Source organism: Poecilia mexicana, unplaced genomic scaffold, assembly GCF_051168715.1.
Source record: "Poecilia mexicana isolate PSO_F unplaced genomic scaffold, ASM5116871v1 scaffold_20, whole genome shotgun sequence".
Lineage (NCBI taxonomy): Eukaryota > Metazoa > Chordata > Actinopteri > Cyprinodontiformes > Poeciliidae > Poecilia > Poecilia mexicana.
The window spans coordinates 6,849,558-6,866,481 of NW_028263389.1; the positions used below are offsets into that span (position 1 = coordinate 6,849,558).

At 37.1% G+C, this 16,924-nt stretch overlaps 3 protein-coding genes and 1 non-coding gene across 4 annotated transcripts; 1 reads left to right on the plus strand and 3 right to left on the minus strand.

The window, feature by feature from the left end:
• Positions 1-1,890: 1,890 nt before the first annotated feature.
• On the minus strand, positions 1,891-3,208 carry LOC106912916 (sialic acid-binding Ig-like lectin 10). The gene is made up of 2 exons (XM_088001593.1): positions 2,564-3,208; positions 1,891-2,227 (listed from the first exon to the last, which is right to left on the minus strand). The coding sequence occupies exons 1-2, from the start codon at positions 3,081-3,083 to the stop codon at positions 1,917-1,919; spliced, it is 831 nt and encodes a 276-aa protein (XP_087857719.1). The 5' UTR covers positions 3,084-3,208; the 3' UTR covers positions 1,891-1,916.
• Positions 3,209-5,369: 2,161 nt separating this feature from the next.
• LOC106912915 (uncharacterized) lies at positions 5,370-7,722 on the minus strand. Its single transcript, XR_015761731.1, has 4 exons — positions 7,467-7,722; positions 6,722-6,809; positions 6,568-6,604; positions 5,370-6,023 (listed from the first exon to the last, which is right to left on the minus strand). It is a non-coding gene; the product is annotated as an uncharacterized LOC106912915 (transcript).
• A 77-nt stretch (positions 7,723-7,799) lies between these two features.
• Positions 7,800-9,591, minus strand: LOC148153340 (B-cell receptor CD22-like). Its single transcript, XM_088001597.1, has 3 exons — positions 9,525-9,591; positions 8,570-8,953; positions 7,800-8,107 (listed from the first exon to the last, which is right to left on the minus strand). Exons 1-3 carry the CDS (start codon positions 9,586-9,588, stop codon positions 7,800-7,802), a joined length of 756 nt encoding a protein of 251 aa, XP_087857723.1. The 5' UTR covers positions 9,589-9,591.
• A 2,936-nt stretch (positions 9,592-12,527) lies between these two features.
• LOC106931933 (beta-2-microglobulin-like) lies at positions 12,528-16,357 on the plus strand. The gene is made up of 4 exons (XM_015010337.2): positions 12,528-12,712; positions 15,164-15,436; positions 15,648-15,685; positions 15,809-16,357. Exons 1-3 carry the CDS (start codon positions 12,649-12,651, stop codon positions 15,659-15,661), a joined length of 351 nt encoding a protein of 116 aa, XP_014865823.2. The 5' UTR covers positions 12,528-12,648; the 3' UTR covers positions 15,662-15,685; positions 15,809-16,357.
• Positions 16,358-16,924: the final 567 nt, after the last annotated feature.

The window sequence follows — 16,924 nt, forward strand, 5'->3', positions numbered from 1 at the left end:
CACTGATCTTGTTCTTGCCATTGAGCTGGCTTCTCAGGACTTGCCTTATTCGTTGGAGGTACTTGGCTGTGGCTCCTTTCCTTGTGACCTCATCGAGGTTGCCATTTGCTTGTGGTATTCCCAGGTACTTGTAGCTGTGCTCTATGTCTGCTATTGTTTCTTCTGGGAGTGAGACCCCTTCAGTACGGATGACCTTCCCTCTCTTTGTAACCATCTGACCACACTTCTCTAGTCCGAATGACATCCCAATGTCCGTGCTGTAGATCCCGTCAACAAGACAGGCTATGGATATATATATATATATATATATATATATATATATATATATATATATATATATATATATATATATATATATAATCAGTGATTCTTGAGAATAGGGACAAAATGGGTTTTAATTTTCCCATATTTTTTTTTATTATTTCTCAACCTTATGTATGCAAATATGACAAATAATGTTTAGAAAATATGAAGATGCTAAGGTACAGGCTCCCAGTTGCGAATTTTTTTAAAAAAATTACATTTTTAATCGACCTGACCCAGAACTTTGTCATCACCATCTGACAAAAATAAATCTAAAATTATTTTTAAAATACCCCATTAGTGATATTTTACTCAATTTACAGACAAATGCTTCTCAAGAAATAAAATAAATATTATTTAAAACAAAAACAAGAAAAAGTCCATCTGATGGAGTTGACAGTGCATGACGGAGTTGACACAGAACTGAAGGTGGTGACAAACTAGTGAGTAAAATGAAAAACTTGGTACATGTGAAGTAATGCAATTCATGTAAAATACATTAAAATGAATTAGTTGCACAATTAAGTGAGATTTGACAACAATTTCACTGAAAGAGTCAGAAAAACTCTGACGGTGTTGACATCTGACGGAGTTGACGAAATGCCAAACTACCTCAATTTATATGTTGTTATTCTGAAGGAGGCCATATTGTAGCTCATCAGGTCCATGAAATCTTTACAGTTTACCTAAATTAAGCTTTTATTTCGCAAAATTTCATCAGAGTTTTGTAAATTGTCAGTTATGGAGTTGACACATCATGGTTGTGACAAACAACTTAGGAATAAAACAGAAGAAAAAACTAAAGAATAACTTAAGCTAACCGGAGCTAACTAGCCCTCCTAGCAAAGGAAGAGAAAAGACAACGTCATGGGGTCCTCAGAAGTTATGGTGCCCCCCAATAATGCCTGATTTTTTTTTTACATTCTTTTCATTTCTGACGGTGTTGACAAAAACTAAGGACAAATTTCAACGGAGTTGGAAAATATCTAAAAATTATTTTTATTTCAATTTATCGATACTTTTATAATTATTTATATGACTACTTATACTTAATTGTCATAATATATAATTTTAGTATTTCTTTAATTTAATTTTAAAATATTGTATCCAGTTCTTGTTATTTATTAAAACAAACCCAAAATATCATTTATTTATATTTCTTCCACTACCATTTATGAAAATATGTGGAGGCATTTGGACACACGTAACATAAGTAAGGGGTTAGTTTTGGAGCACTTTAACATCATATATCAACACAACTAACATAAAGAAATTACCATGGTCTTTTAAATGACTCGATGTTGATGTCTGACTCCCCAGAATATTTTCAGCCTCACAGTAATAACTTCCCAAGTCTGTCACGTTGGTCATCTGGAGTCTGTAAACCTGACCCACAGCAACTTTAACGGCTCCGTGTTTGCTGTTCCTGAACCAGGTGAAGCTCCTGATCGGAGGTTTGGCTCTGCTGGAGCAGCTCAGCTCCACCCAGCTACCTGCTGACACCAAACCTGATGGACTGATGGATGCTGAGGTGTATTTAGGAGCATCTGAGGAAAATGAGACACATGGACTTTATTGATCACAAACAGCTGAACCATGACCTGCTGACAGGATCACTTACATGAAACACTGAGAGTCACTTCTGTCTCTGCTGTCTTGCTTCCTCCAATCACAGGATATCTGGCAGAACATCTGATGTTGTATCCATCATGTGTGTCTGACAGAGTGATGTTCTCCTGGATTTTAGTTGTAAAGGTTCCATCTGTGTTTTTCTCTGTTTGTCTGAGAGAGTCTTGTTGGAGATTCCAGGTGAGTTCAGGAGGTGAGTGTGGACAGGGAGTGAAAGCTGAGCAGGTTACAGTGACAGACTGATGCTCCTTCAGGTCACCGGCGGAAATATTAATGGTGGGAGTCCAAGGAGAATCTGGTGATTTCAAACAAACATGACAACTAAACTGGTGGATACAGGCAGAACTAATTATTTATGTAAGTAGAGATGGTCATGTATAGGCAGGTTGGTTGTTGTACAATACTCTTTCCATTTTTGGATGATGAATATTTATAATGTAACCCTGGATTAAACCTTTATGGTGCTGTTTGTAGCATTAAAACATTTTTCATATGGATTTTATTATTTAAAAGTAAGTTTTGATATTAACAATGAGAAGTGTCACAGGCACAAACATATTCTGCTTTCTAAAAATTCAGCTTCTAACTTTTCAATGAAGGTATTATATACTGTGTAATTTTATTTTCTTACCTTCAACTTCGATTCGAATAGGGTTACAAGAGGCCGTGCTCATAAAGCGACCGTTCTCCATTCTGAAATAATACACGTCCGTCTGATTTGCTTGTAAGTTGGAGAAGAGAGTGGTGCAGTCTCTTGCTCTCAGATTTCCCGCTATGTTCATTTGAAAGATGTTAACGGACTTGCTGCTGTTGAACACAACATTTTGTGGAGCCGTTGCAAACCTCAGGTCACTTTTGATCCAGATTCCATAGATGGGGTTTTCATCTTCAAGCTCCTTCTCTGGTTTAATACCAAAATTACATGGGATGTGTAAACAGGATCCACTCAATGCCCTCATTGTTTGTAGTGATCTGATGAACAGCCGTGGTTTATGAGAACAAGTTTCCAAAGTCCCTGTAAAAACAGTCGGAATACAAATTTGGTGGGGAATGAGAAGACTAAACATGAACCAAGTTTTGTGGAAAAACCTGCCTTGTTTTCGACATATAAGTGTAGCTCTTTGGTATGCCCCATATTTTGCACTTTGCATTTACGATTTGGTATTTAACTATTACCATCCTTCATATGTCACTGAGTTCTGGAGAGACAACAGAAATGCTGATTTAATATAATTTGTTTAATATAAAATGTTTGAGTCCAAGTTTAGAATTGAAGCCAGATATTTACAGTTTGGTTGTTTTTTGACATTTTACTTTAAATAAGTCTAAATATTTCTGTTTACATTTAGGATTACTATAAATTCTTGTATTATATAGATTAGGTATGCTGTAGATCCTATTTTCTTTTACTTTTGTTACGACTGCCGTCGTAAAGTTAATTATGTAAACGTGAGTGTGAAGGTGCCCGTCCCTGATTGGTTCCTAGAAGACGACGGAGACGTCCAATTGGCGGCCTCCCGGAAGTGACGGATATAAAAGCCGCTGACGCGGACATCCTGCCGTCCATCTTCAGCTCATTTCTACCGCTCGTACTATTTGCTAACACCTTGTGAAGTTGTTGGAGTTTGTAGGAGTAAGCTGCCGTTTAGTTTTCTCATGTTTTTCTTAATTAGAGAGGTAAGTTTTTGTCATTTGGTTTTATTTACTTTCAATTAGGTTTAATATTCAGATGTAGTTTCCTTTTGTTTGTTGTTTCCGCCATTATAGCTCACTCTGAAGCGATATGCTCCATTTCTTGTAAAATCTCAATCAAAAATGCATCTTTTTAAAATAACAGTGTAAAATGTTAAATTTTGTGTGTTGGCTGCTCGGGATCCGAAGAGGATGGATTCTTCATGTTGTGATCTGGCCGCCCCTAGACGGGTCATAACGCTTTTTTCAAGAAACGTAAAGGAAGATTACTAAGGACGAGATAATTTTAACTGACTCAGTGACTCAAAAACTTGAGTCAATTTGGTGAGTGACTCATTACGACTTGAGTCAGAAAAAAATCAAATTTCCGCTCTCTGGTGTCCACTTGTGTGTTGTCTTAATAAGCAAGTTAACATTTCTGACAGGAAAGGTCACGGTTTGAGAAAATGCATCACTCTAGCTATAATTTTCAACTATAGTTACCCATTATTGTTTAGACTGTTCATAACAGAAAGCTAACTTACAAAATCTAATTTGAATTAGAAAAAGGCTTATAAATTGCTGAAATAAGCATCTGAAGGCTCAGGCTGAAAACTCAAAGCAAACCTTCGAAATATGGGAGGCATTGTTGAGTCACAGGAAGAGTGGGAAGATGAACACTAGAGAAGAGACATAAATCTTATGTAATCTATTTATGACACAAAAACATCTATTTATGACGGCAGACAATATTTCCTGGAGCAGAATGGAATCTGAGAGCAAAAATTTGGGTTGGTACTTAAACCAATGCATATTTTTGAGCAAGCAGGAATTATTTAAGCATTTTAAGAGAGAGTAGAACAATCTGATAGAAACAGGGTATGCTGCTTTTGAACCGAAAATGTTCAATTGTGGTTCTTGGCAGGAAATGAGTGGGTAACAGAAAACATGTGGCTGCATCAAAGTTATCAGTAGAGCTTAACTACAAATTATAAGTTCATATAAATTCCAAAGCTGTAGTTTGCACAAAACAAACGACAAATCTGGCTACAGAAAAATGTTACACGTTTGAGGATCAAATATTTTATACTAGAAACGTCTCCAAATGAAAGGACGTTAACAAAAACAAACGCTCACCTGGGAGAAAGAAGAGACAAAGTAAGATGCTGACTGTCAGCAGATTTTCAGACAGAGCTGCCATCAGACTCACAGACCTGAATCTCTGTCTGAAAGCAAAATTAAAACAAGTGCAATACAATATTTCTTAAAATCAAAGCAGTTCCGAACATGAAAATGAACATTTTACTCCTGAAATTTAAGTGAAACAAAGTGCGAGTAGAAATATTAAACATTTTTATATGTAATGACAAATTCAAATATTGCAAAACAATATTTTCTTACCAAAGATGAAAATTTCAACAAATAAGGTGTTTTTTTTATTTACAGTTATTGAGCCGATCACAGAGATGGAGTCTCACCTTCAGACCAGACGTCACTGGTTAAACGGACTGGTTGTGAATCGCCTTGCTTCCTTTTACTGTGAAACAGGAAGTATCTTTTTAAAGTAATTTAGCCGCATCGAGGTAAAATCTTTCTGCTGTCAGTGGAACCACAGACTGAAAGCCAGATGGTCACAGTGTAAACCACGGATTCAGCAGAATAAAAAAGTGAACTCCCCGACTCAGACAACAGGATATCATCTTCACTCAAAATGTAAACAATTTTTTGATTCATCTGAAATATTTTCACAGAACTTCTCACCAAGATTCTCTATTTTGTTGGAGCTTTAATACAAATGAAGAAATCTTCACATAAAAGCAACATATGAGAGGATCTTTTCAATCACATACACAGAATTTTTTTTATGGCAAGTCAAAGTATACAAGTAATGGGTGAGCGTGTGAAATATTTTGTAAAGAGACACTTTGATATCTACCCAAAAAGGGCTAGTAGAATAATTCACAATACTAGTTTGACAGATCAACTAATACTGAAGTGAAATATATTTTATTTATAAAGTTTCTTTTACAGATAAAAACTCAGTTTCTCAGAGAGAATAGGAACATTAAAACATGGTTGAAAAAGCTATTTCAATTATACAAACAAAATAAAATCTAAAAGGTTTTTGTTCTGTTACTTGAGCATTGCTGAAAATGCTGCTATAAAAGATGGATCTGTGCTAATTTTGACAATTTTTCTGTCGTCACAATTTGAACACTTTTTTCCAAGGCTAAATAACTATCTTGATTTATACTTCAAAAATAATAATAAAAAACAAGTTTTTAAAAAAAATTTTAAAAAAAGAACGAAAAGCTGGACTTTGTTTCATTTCTCCTTGTGGTTCATGATGTCTGAATCTCCATCACTCTGTTGACATCCTCATCTTCTGTGTCCTGTGGACATTGTACGTTGTACAGGTGCTGGTCAAAAATGAGAATATCATGAAAAAGTTTATTTAAATCAGTAATTCCATTCAAAAAGTGAAAGTTGTACATTACATTAATTTGTTACACACAGACTGATGTATTTCAAATGCTTTTTTCTTTTAATGTCAATGATTATAGCTCACACAACCAATGAAAACCCCAAATTCAGTATCTCAGAAAATTGTCTAGCACCACCTAGTGTCCATCTCTCCCTGTGGATTTTTAATAAATCCGTCCCCAGCAGATGGAGCAGATAGAAATTACTCTCATCTCCCTTCTACTGCAGCAGTGAGTCGTCCGCTTTGCTGGTCCTTCTTGTCGTTTTTTGTAAATATGATAAAGTTTCCACCACTGAATTGTAAATAAGATGCTGAAAATAAATTGGAGGGGCCAAGTTTTCCTGCCAGTGCTGTAAGGCTAGGCTTTTATTATCACTGTCTCTGATTTTCTTATATCAAAGATCAACCAGGGAAAAAAAATAAAAAACACATTTTGATATTTTGCGTGGTGTGACTTAAAACAAATTCAGCAAACTTACCTTTTTTGGTTTGCCGGGAAATCTTGATCTAAACCAACTAACAGGACAAGTAAAAGGAAGGAAGGAATGTGAGAATCCCAAAAACCAAGATCATCCAAAGACCAACCAGTCAACAGTTTCAAAGTATTAATTCATGAAATGTTGTTTTCCTCACCACTCAAAGACAAACACTGAACCACAGAGAATTACTATCCCCACAATCTTCACTGTGATGTGGCCACTTAACGCACTCACTTGATTATCTGCAACAAAAGGTTACTGTGTCAATGACAAGCTGTCCAGGAAGTTGTGACTCAACTGCTGCAAATGTCTTTTCATTGAGTCATATTCCAACCAAAAGCTTTAATGTATTTTAATTTGTTTGTGAGACAGGCCGACACAGCAGCAGTCCAATAATTGAGAAATTGGTGGAAATGTATCTGTTTTTAAAGTACTTTTCTGATAAAAATCTGAAACGTTTGTCATGTATTTATTTCCATTGGATCAACCGTCTTTTCTGGGCAGTTCACCAGCAGCTTTGCATGTTCAAAATAATCTATATGTTTTCATCAATTCATGCTTGCAAAAGGAGCTCAAGCTAATTCAGACTGAAAGCAGAGCATTTGTGGACATCCATTTTCAACTCTTTCATACCAGACAATGCTCTGCTGTAATATCCTGACATCATGAAAGCCCTGCCGCCGAAGAAAGGAAAATCATTTTGTTTCTTTTGAGAGCTCCATCTCTGATCCATATGAACTACTCTATTAAAAGCTGTGTTAGAAGACAGATAAGTTGGTCTCACTCGCATTCAAGAACTTTTCGCTGAAGGGCATGACATTTAACATGATTTTCAAATAATTCAAGAATCTGTTTAGATCGACTGATGTACAGTATGAGAAAATCAATTCTGCTTTTACCGTGGTCTTTCAAGTGACTCCATGTTGATGTCTGACTCCCCAGAGTATTTTCAGCCTCACAGAAATATCTTTCCATGTCTGTCATGTTGGTCATCTGGAGAATGTAAACCTGGCCCACAGCTGCTTTAGTGACTCCATGTTTGCTGTTCCTGAACCAGGTGAATCTGGGTGGAGGTTTGGCTCTGCTGGAGCATATCAGCTTCACCCAGCTACCTGCTGACACCAAATCTGATGGACTGATGGATGCTGAGGTGTCTTTAGGAGCATCTGAGGAAAATGAGACACATGAACTTTATTGATCAAAAACAGCTGAACCATGACCTGCTGACAGGATCACTTACATGAAACACTGAGAGTCACTTCTGTCCCTGCTGTCTTGCTTCCTCCAATCACAGGATATCTGGCAGAACAGCTGATGTTGTATCCATCATGTGTGTCTGACAGAGTGATGTTCTCCTGGATTTTAGTTGTAAAGGTTCCATCAGTGTTTTCCTCTGTTTGTCTGAGAGAGTCTTGTTGGAGATTCAATGTGAGTTCAGGAGGTGAGTGTGGACAGGGAGTGAAAGCTGAGCAGGTTACAGTGACAGACTGATGCTCCTTCAGGTCAGAGGGAACATTGATGCTGGGACTCCAAGGAGAATCTGGGGTTTGAAAGCAAACATGATCACTAAACAGAAGGTACTACACAGTAATTTGTTTATGGAACAAAGTCAATCCTCCTTCTGCCTTGCAAAAATATTTACACCTCTTTCACTTTTTTTTCTAATACCATACAACCACAAGAGTCAGAGTATATCACAAAAATTTTCTGTTACCATAAAATACAAAGATCTACGCCCTGCCAGATTTTCAGAGTGTAATACAATACAATAGTTGAAATAAAATGATCCCCCCTTCTGGTGTTCATGGATTGGCCAAGATGAAATGAGAAATCAAGCTCTATGGGACAAATCCCAGACAGCACTCTGAAGGGAGATGAGAATCGAGCGGAATTATCATATCTTGCACTTTATCTATCGCATAAAAGTCCAATAAAATACGCTGATGTTTGTGATTGAAATATGAAGAAAGGTATCATAAAGTTTTAAATGTTATTGCCTTACCTTGAACTCCAATTTGAAGAGGATTACAGGAGGCTGTGCTCCTAAAACGACCGTTCTCGATTCTGAAGAAATATGTGTTTGACTGATTTGCGTGTAAATTAGAGAAAATGGTGGTGCAGTCTCTCTCTCTCAGATTTCCAGCCATGTTCATTTGAAAAATGTTAACGGATTTACTGCTGTTGAATACAACATTTTGTGGAGCCTGTGCAAACCTCACATCATTTTTAATCCAGACTCCATAGATGGGTTTCCCTCCATCAAGATTTTCCTCCAGTTTAATTCTGAATTTGCATGGGATGTATAAACAGCTTGCACTCAGTGCCTTCATTGTTTGTGGCGATGAGATGGACAGCTGTGGTTCATGAGCACAATCAGCCAAAGTACCTAAAAACACAAGATTCAAAATTCTATTTTAAAGAGGAATTTAAAGAGACAGTATCACTTTTTTCTGATGGCTCAGGCTGAAAACTCAAAGTAAACCTTCTAGCTGTTGCTTCATGCCAGTAAATGAAAACAAAACGAGAGGGTCATAGAATATTTGACAGCACTAAAGTTAAAATAGGGTTTGTTTCGAAAATGTAAGTTCAGTTTTCAGATAAATCAAAATGTAGTTTGTTTTATTTTAACTAAGCTGAACCACAACTGTTTCTCAAACTTAGATGCTGCTTTAAACTCCACAAACGTTTGTATGTTATTCATTTAAAAGTGAAGTTGCTGTTGGCACCAAACAGACCCATGGTTCAGTTCGAATCAGTTTATTTTTAGAGCTCCATTTTGTCTCAAGCCACTTTGCAAAAGAAGTAATTTCAATGATGATGAGCATCATGTGGAGCCAAATCTGCCCACAGAAAAAGTTCATGATAGCTGCAGCATGTTTCATTACACAATGTCAGGATCAAATATTTTAGACTAGAAATTGTTTCTCCAAGTGAAAGGAAGCTAACAAAAAGCTCACCGGGGAAAAAGAAGACACTCAGTACCATGCTGAATGTTAGCATGTTCTCGGACAGAGCTGCCATCTCTCAGACTGGAAACAAGATTAAAACAATTGTAATAGAAAATTTCTTAAAATCAAAGCAGTTCTCAACATGAAAATGAACATTTTAATCCAGAAATTTGAGAAGTGAAACAATGAATAAGTGAGCAGAAATAACACATTTTTAAGGTATATTATGACAAATTCAAAAATTGCAACATCAATATTTCCTTACCAAAGCTGAAAATTTCAACGAATCGGGCAGTTTATTATTTAAAGTTATTGAGCAGATCACAAAGCTAGAGTCTTGCCTTCAGACCAGATGTAACGGGTTAAATAAATCAGTTATGATCGGTTAAATAGATCTTCCTTCCTTATACTGTGAAACAGGAAGTATCTTTTTAAAGTAATTTAGCCCCACCTGCAAAAGTTTCACTACTATACACTGTCAGTGGAACTGCAGATTTACTGCTTTAGTAGAGTATGTTATAGGAAATATGTTTATTTGCATTTCCTCAAGAAAATCTCAACATGAAAAAATACAAAGGGGGTGAATAAGACTGTCATGACACTGTCATAAACATGACATAACAACTGTCATGAACATGAATAAGCCTTCATGAATATTTATGACTGTTGTCATAAAGCGTCATTCGGTAAATTATGACACTTTTAATACAAAGTTGACATTATTCAAAATGTCTTTGTTATGACAACTTGACATTAACCAAGAAATCATTACTGATATAAATTTGTTATAAAAGTATTACTGATTGCACTTTAAAAATTAGGTAACTTTATGTTATTAAAGGTAAAGTGTAGAGGTCACCTCCTCTACATGGATGACATCAAGCTGTACGCCAAGAGCGAGCGAGACATCGACTCACTGATCCACACCACAAGGATCTACAGCACTGACATTAGAATGTCATTCGGACTAGAGAAGTGCGGTCGGATGATTACAAAGAGAGGGAAGGTCGTCCGCACAGAAGGGGTCTCACTCCCAGAGGGAACAATAGCAGACATAGAGCACAGCTAAAGGAACCTGGGAATACCACAAGCAAATGGCAACCTCGATGAGGTCACAAGGAAAGGAGCCACAGCCAAATACCTCCAACGAATAAGGCAAGTCCTGAGAAGCCAGCTCAATGGCAAGAACAAGATCCGTGCGATAAACAGCTATGCCTTACCAGTAATCAGATACCCTGCCGGAATAATTAGCTGGCCAATGGAAGAGATAAAGGCCACGGATGTTAAGACTCGGAAGCTACTAACCATGCATGGAGGGTTCCACCCCAAATCCAGCACCCTGAGACTGTACACAAGCCGTAAGGAAGGAGGCAGAGGACTAGTGAGTGTGAGAGCCACTGTCCAGGATGAAACATCCAAGATCCATAAATACATCAAGGACAAAGCCTCAACAGACGATGTGCTCAGCGAATGTCTCAGGCAATGGGGAACAGAAGACGAGGTGCTAGAGGTACCATCATGGGAGGACAAGCCCCTACATGGGATGTACCACCGACAAATAACTGAAGTGGCTGATATCAGGAAATCCTACCAATGGCTGGAGAAAGCTGGACTCAAAAGCAGCACAGAGGCCCTCATCCTGGCTGCACAGGAACAGGCCCTAAACGCCAGAGCAATAGAGGCACAGATCTACCACACCAGACAAGACCCAAGGTGTAGGTTGTGCAAGGAGGCCTCTGAGACAGTCCAGCACATAACAGCAGGGTGCAAGATACTGGCAGGGAAAGCGTACATGGAACGACATAACCAAGTGGCGGGCATAGTGTACAGGAACATCTGTGCAGAATATGGACTGGAAGCCCTGAGATTGAAGTGGGGAACACCCCCAAAGGTGGTGGAGAATGACCGAGCTAAGATCCTGTGGGACTTCCAGATCCAGACAGACAAGATGGTAATGGCGAACCAACCGGACATTGTGGTGGTGGATAAAGAACAGAGGAAAGCCGTTGTGGTGGATGTAGCAATACCAAGTGACTACAACATCAGGAAAAAGGAGCATGAGAAACTGGAGAAATACCAGGGCCTCAGAGAGGAACTGGAAAAGACCTGGAAGGTGAAGACCACAGTGGTGCCTGTGGTCATCGGGGCCCTCGGGGCAGTCACCCCCAAACTGGAGCAGTGGCTCAAACAGACCCCAGGAACAACATCAGACATCTCAGTCCAGAAATGTGCAGTTCTAGGCACAGTCAAGATACTGGAGGAGAACCCTCAAGCTCCCAGGCCTCTGGTAGAGGACCCAAGCTCAGAGGATGAAAGAGACCACCCACGGAGGGTGAGAAGGGAATTTTATTTATATATATATATATATATATATATATATATATATATATATATATATATATATATATATATATATATATATATATATATATATACACAAGATCAAACGCAACTGTTACATTGATACATAATATAAAATAATATGTGCCCGAGAATACGATCTGAAATAAGCTACTGAAGAAAAACAAAAGGGGAAAAAATACAATTAGATTTTATTACTGTGTTGGAAAGGAAAGCGTGATTCTCTATCTCTCTAAAAGTACCAAGGAAAAGATGACATGTCCGAACTTGTTCATGCCATATTGCCATGGGATTACGTCATCATGATAAATTAAGGTCAGGCATCTTGATCAAATATCTTAAATTAAGAACAAAAATCTTATGTAATTGATAGTTTAAAAACTAACTCAAAGCTTTTCAATTATTTGTTCATTTTACATATTACTTGATTGATCCATTATAACGAAGCTGATAATTAACATTCTGACCACTAGATGACGGTAAGACACATTTTCATCTTTTGCTAGCTACCCAGAAAACTAAAAGAAAAAGAAAACGTCAATAATTTAATGTAAATTCCACCTAGCAACAGTTTCTTTAAATTTCCTTATTGGTTGAGGGAATACCACGTGGCCTTCAGTGACTTTGCTGGGCAGGGTTAGTCTTATCTGGGTGTACTTCACCTGACTAACATTTTTACTTTCGATTCGAGTTGTTGCGCACTTTTTGTCACCGTTTTTATACGAAGAGAAAGCACCTTCTTCTGCCAGAGACCGTCTTAAAACAAAGAATCATGAAGGAGTTATTTTTCCTGGTCGTTGTTCTCTACGCGTCTTACGCTGTAATGGCTAAAGAAGGTAATTTAGTTGTGTTCCGTATTTTGTCTTTGTTTCAGCGGGTATACTGTACAGATATGGCGCTGTGTTACAAGGAAGAAGACTCGAAAATGTACAGGTTCAGGCCTAACCATAGATATAACCCGGATAAATTACTAATATATTAGTGCGGTGAGTAAGCTTAAAATAAGACTGACACATCTGTTTTAGAATAGCTGTAAAGAAACCTTAAAATAAAAACAAACATGTCGCTCACTGTCTTTGCGTAACCTGTTAAAATCATTCTCGGTAAATACATTGTAGTGGTTAAGTAGTACACTGGTACTTGAATAGTTTTTAAAACACAGAGCCCTGTTATATTTTTTCCTCAAAATAACCCGCATATTTTTGGTAGTATCTATTTTTATTTAGAAAAGTACAAACCCGTAGCTGGCTTTATGGAGCTCATTTTAAAGGAACGCGATTTGCTTTTTTCTATATTCTGTACAGTTTGATGTACTTCTGAAAAATACAACTACATGTAAAGGATGTTTTTATGATTCGAGACAACTTTACCATATTACATTAATAACGTATTAGTGTTCAATGATAAAAAGAAAAAGCTTTATGTTAAGATTACTTGTTATTGTTGTTTATTTATAGGGGTTTTGCCTGGTGTTTAACTATGTTTCTCATGTTCCCATGTACAAACCAAGAGAATAGATGATATAATGGCACATGGAAGTATCTGCCATGTCATATGAGTCATACATTAACTGTTGTAGTTTTATTGCTAATGTATCAAAGCCTTTAGTTCAGTTTGTTTTACAAGGGCCAATTTTCAACAACGGTCATTTTAAGGCACTTTACAATGCAAAGAGGTCCAAATCAAAAATGTCAAATAAAACCAGTCCTGTTTAAATTAAATTACATAAATTTCAATTTGATTCTAGCTACATTGCAATCCAGTCAGACTCAGTGTCAAGGTTTCCTCCAGAAAACATATAAGCCTGGTGGTTGGGTGCTAGGGCAGTCATTCAGCATGATTTTGAGTGATTTTGAATTAAAAATCTTTAAAGTTGACAGGAAATTTGAAAATATCCCTTGATAATTATGTATTTTTGAAAGATTGTAAGATTAATACCTGAACACCAACTATAAAGTCTGAAAATATGCAAACATTTTAAAACGACTTAAATAAATAAGCAATACTTAGCCTGGTGGCCCGTCAGGCTTATGATACACTGGGGGAAATCCTGAGTGTGTTACACAAAATTCCTCACGTTGCTGCAATACCTCTTCCTGACTACACTAAATTTACTGCTGTGATTAGAACCAGTTCTTATCCATTGTTTATTATTTTGTCATGGGACTGGAGTTTGAGAAATGGTTTTACTGTATTAAACAACACCTTTGTTGAGTCTTAGAGAACTTATTACTTATGAGAAAAAAGTTGGCATAATTTAAAAATAATCAAGATGTTCTTCACATTTTCAGTTTTACCCACAAGAAAGGATATTATGAGGATTTTATGGTCGCCTAAAGAAACTGAGATTGTGTCTTCTTCATAAGATTGTAAAACATGTCAAAGTCCAAGAGTTTTATGTTCATTGTGGACTTTAGCTGGGTACTCCTTGTACAGCCATTTTTGTTTTCAATGGCTGTACAAGGTGTGGGTGAGGCCATACCAACTATTGGCAGATCGAGTTACTAGAAAACAATCATCCCAAGAGGACTGTTGGAGTGTAATTGTGTTAAACTGTATTCCTGAGCAGGAATATATGGTTGGGGCTGAAGAGTTTGGTCTTGATGTCTTCCATCCGTTGGCGTCTTTTGCGAGTCTCTTGGCGGGGACAGTGTTTGATGTTTCTGCTTCTACATTCAAGTGCAACCTTGTTCCTCATTCCACTCAAACAGGTCCATCCGCTGTTGGTTATGTTAGTAAGAAAATACATTCCCAAACAAAGATGTCATTGACTTTAATTAGTCACTGCAAAATGGTGATAGACGAGTTTTGAAAGCAAACAAATTTTCTGTCCCTAAAACAAGGATTGGGACATTTTTAGGATTAATATATTTATCTCCCAGCTTCTTCCTTGGTAAGTTAATTGGTCTCTTTGGTGTTCTTTAATTGGTCCTTAGGGATGACTGCATTAGTATTAAATGTGGAATGTGTCAACCTAAAAACAAAAGTACTTATGTTGGTTGTGTAGATGATAAAAGAGGAAGAACTGGATATTCCTCAAACCTTAGGTAGCTGTGGAGTTGTGTAACTACCTGTAGCATTATATTAGAAAGTCACTAACAGTGACAAAGAAAAACAACAAAACAAAACATGCATAGCTTCAGTTTCCCAAATGCCATAACTTTTCTTCGTCACTGCCATTTTAAGACTATAATAAAAATAAATAACAAAAAAAAGGTGTATAATTTTGATGAATTATTCTAAAGTATCTTTTTGAAGATGTGTTAATGCCGTGTATGTGTTGTCAGTATCACCAAAGGTGCAGATCTACAGTCGCAACCCTGGGCTGTATGGAGTGCAAAACGTCCTCATCTGCCACGTCAGCGGCTTCCACCCACCAGAGATCAGAATTGATTTGCTGAAGAACGGACAGGAAATAGCTGATGCCAAGCAGACTGACCTGGCCTTTGAGGAGAACTGGCACTACCACCTCACCAAGCACGCGAGTTTCACTCCAAAGGAAGGAGAGCACTACACATGCAGAGTGACACATGTGGGAAAGACAACAACCCACGAATGGGGTACTGCTTTTAAGCTTTTGCACTTTATTGATCAGATTGTTTGAACCACAGGGACCCGAATGAGAAAGTGAAGACTCAGTTGATATTGTTTTCCACTATACTTTAGGCTTCAAGCTAATTGGTGATATACAGTATACATACATTTTGAAAATGATTGTCTGGAAAGTTATTCATAAACTAACATGATGGATTTTTTTTTGTCTTATTGCAGATGCAGATGTGTAAGATGAACACACTGTGTTGCTCCAGGTTTGTACCACAGCAAAGTTTCTGTGCATTGATAATCCTGTTTATCCATGAGTCAGTTTTTGTAAAAATCTGCTGTAAATGTGGAACTTGACACTGTCTTTTTCTCTTCTGTGTAATCCACAGGTGTCTTCTGCTTGCAAAGGATGAAGTTTGGAGTTTGCAAACAATGTTGAATTTGTGAATTTTGGCTCTCGCAGAAAGTAAACAAGAACACAAATTGGAACTTAAAAGTGTTTTTGAGCTCTCTGAATAGAGTAAGGTAAAATGACCCCTAAGCTTAAAAGGGGAATAACTTTTGAACTTTTTGTTTTCCTTATCTTGCCTCTGGATCTGGTTATTGTCAACTTGTCTTACTTTGAGTCAGCATGGGGGACATTTAAACTTCAAGTTAGACTAAATCTAAAAAATACTAAACAATCAAAATAAGCATATTTACATTTTATTTTGTCATTTACTATATTAATCACATGCAATCTCCTTTCTGATGGTGTGAGGTTAGAGTAGGCTAAATCTGCATTTTATCTTAACTGTCATGTTTTATATGTAAAGCTTCAAGGGTGATTTAAAAAAAAGTTTGATGCAATAACTTTGAAATGATGTAAAAGTGCCTATTTCACTGGATTTTTGTATATATGATTTAAACATAAAATAAAAATTGGCTAAGATGTTCTATTTCTCTGTTCTTTCATTTTAAAATGGTTAACCTGTCGATGTCTGCAGTCATTACATGACGACTGAATGGACTCTCCTGTTGCACTCAAGGATTTGATGGGTTGTGGGGGTCATAGTTTTTTATTTTATTTTATTTTGTTTTTTACTCACTAAATCAGATCAATTGTTGAATTCCCCATTTAAAGATTAAAATTATAAGCGTACCAACCAGTCTATGTGGGAAACGGGCCTCTTTCTAACCTGGGAATGCTGGAATCGAGGACAAAGAACAACTGTTCACTTTGAGCTGCTGATGAGCTACATCGCCCCTAGTGGCAAGAGAGAGAGACTGCAGCCTTATATTTAGAAGTACGTAGTGTGGCCTAAAGATGGCACCATCATCCCTGATGTTGGAAATATAGACACGCTTGATATTTGTAACCACTGAGATGCTAGCTAACTGGAAGGTGGAGCAGGTCTGCTAGTTTCAAAGGAGACAGGTGAGTTGGAGGTTAAGAGTTCATTTTTATAAAATGTACACTTATTTCGGTATTTTTTATGACAAAGTGTGACGGCCATAATAAGAAA

What these genes read in the sequence shown, in the direction of transcription:
- LOC106912916 (XM_088001593.1), bottom strand. Translation starts at nt 3,083, where the DNA reads ATGCAAAGTGCAAAATATGGGGCATACCAAAGAGCTACACTTATATGT. An exon ending in TATTCGAATCGAAGTTGAAG is followed by an intron (nt 2,228 to 2,563) that starts GTAAGAAAATAA and finishes TGAAATCACCAG; the next exon opens with ATTCTCCTTGGACTCCCACC.
- LOC148153340 (XM_088001597.1), bottom strand. Translation starts at nt 9,588, where the DNA reads ATGGCAGCTCTGTCCGAGAACATGCTAACATTCAGCATGGTACTGAGT. An exon ending in GAGTGTCTTCTTTTTCCCCG is followed by an intron (nt 8,954 to 9,524) that starts GTGAGCTTTTTG and finishes TTGTGTTTTTAG; the next exon opens with GTACTTTGGCTGATTGTGCT. An exon ending in TCTTCAAATTGGAGTTCAAG is followed by an intron (nt 8,108 to 8,569) that starts GTAAGGCAATAA and finishes TTCAAACCCCAG; the next exon opens with ATTCTCCTTGGAGTCCCAGC.
- LOC106931933 (XM_015010337.2), top strand. Translation starts at nt 12,649, where the DNA reads ATGAAGGAGTTATTTTTCCTGGTCGTTGTTCTCTACGCGTCTTACGCT. An exon ending in CGCTGTAATGGCTAAAGAAG is followed by an intron (nt 12,713 to 15,163) that starts GTAATTTAGTTG and finishes ATGTGTTGTCAG; the next exon opens with TATCACCAAAGGTGCAGATC.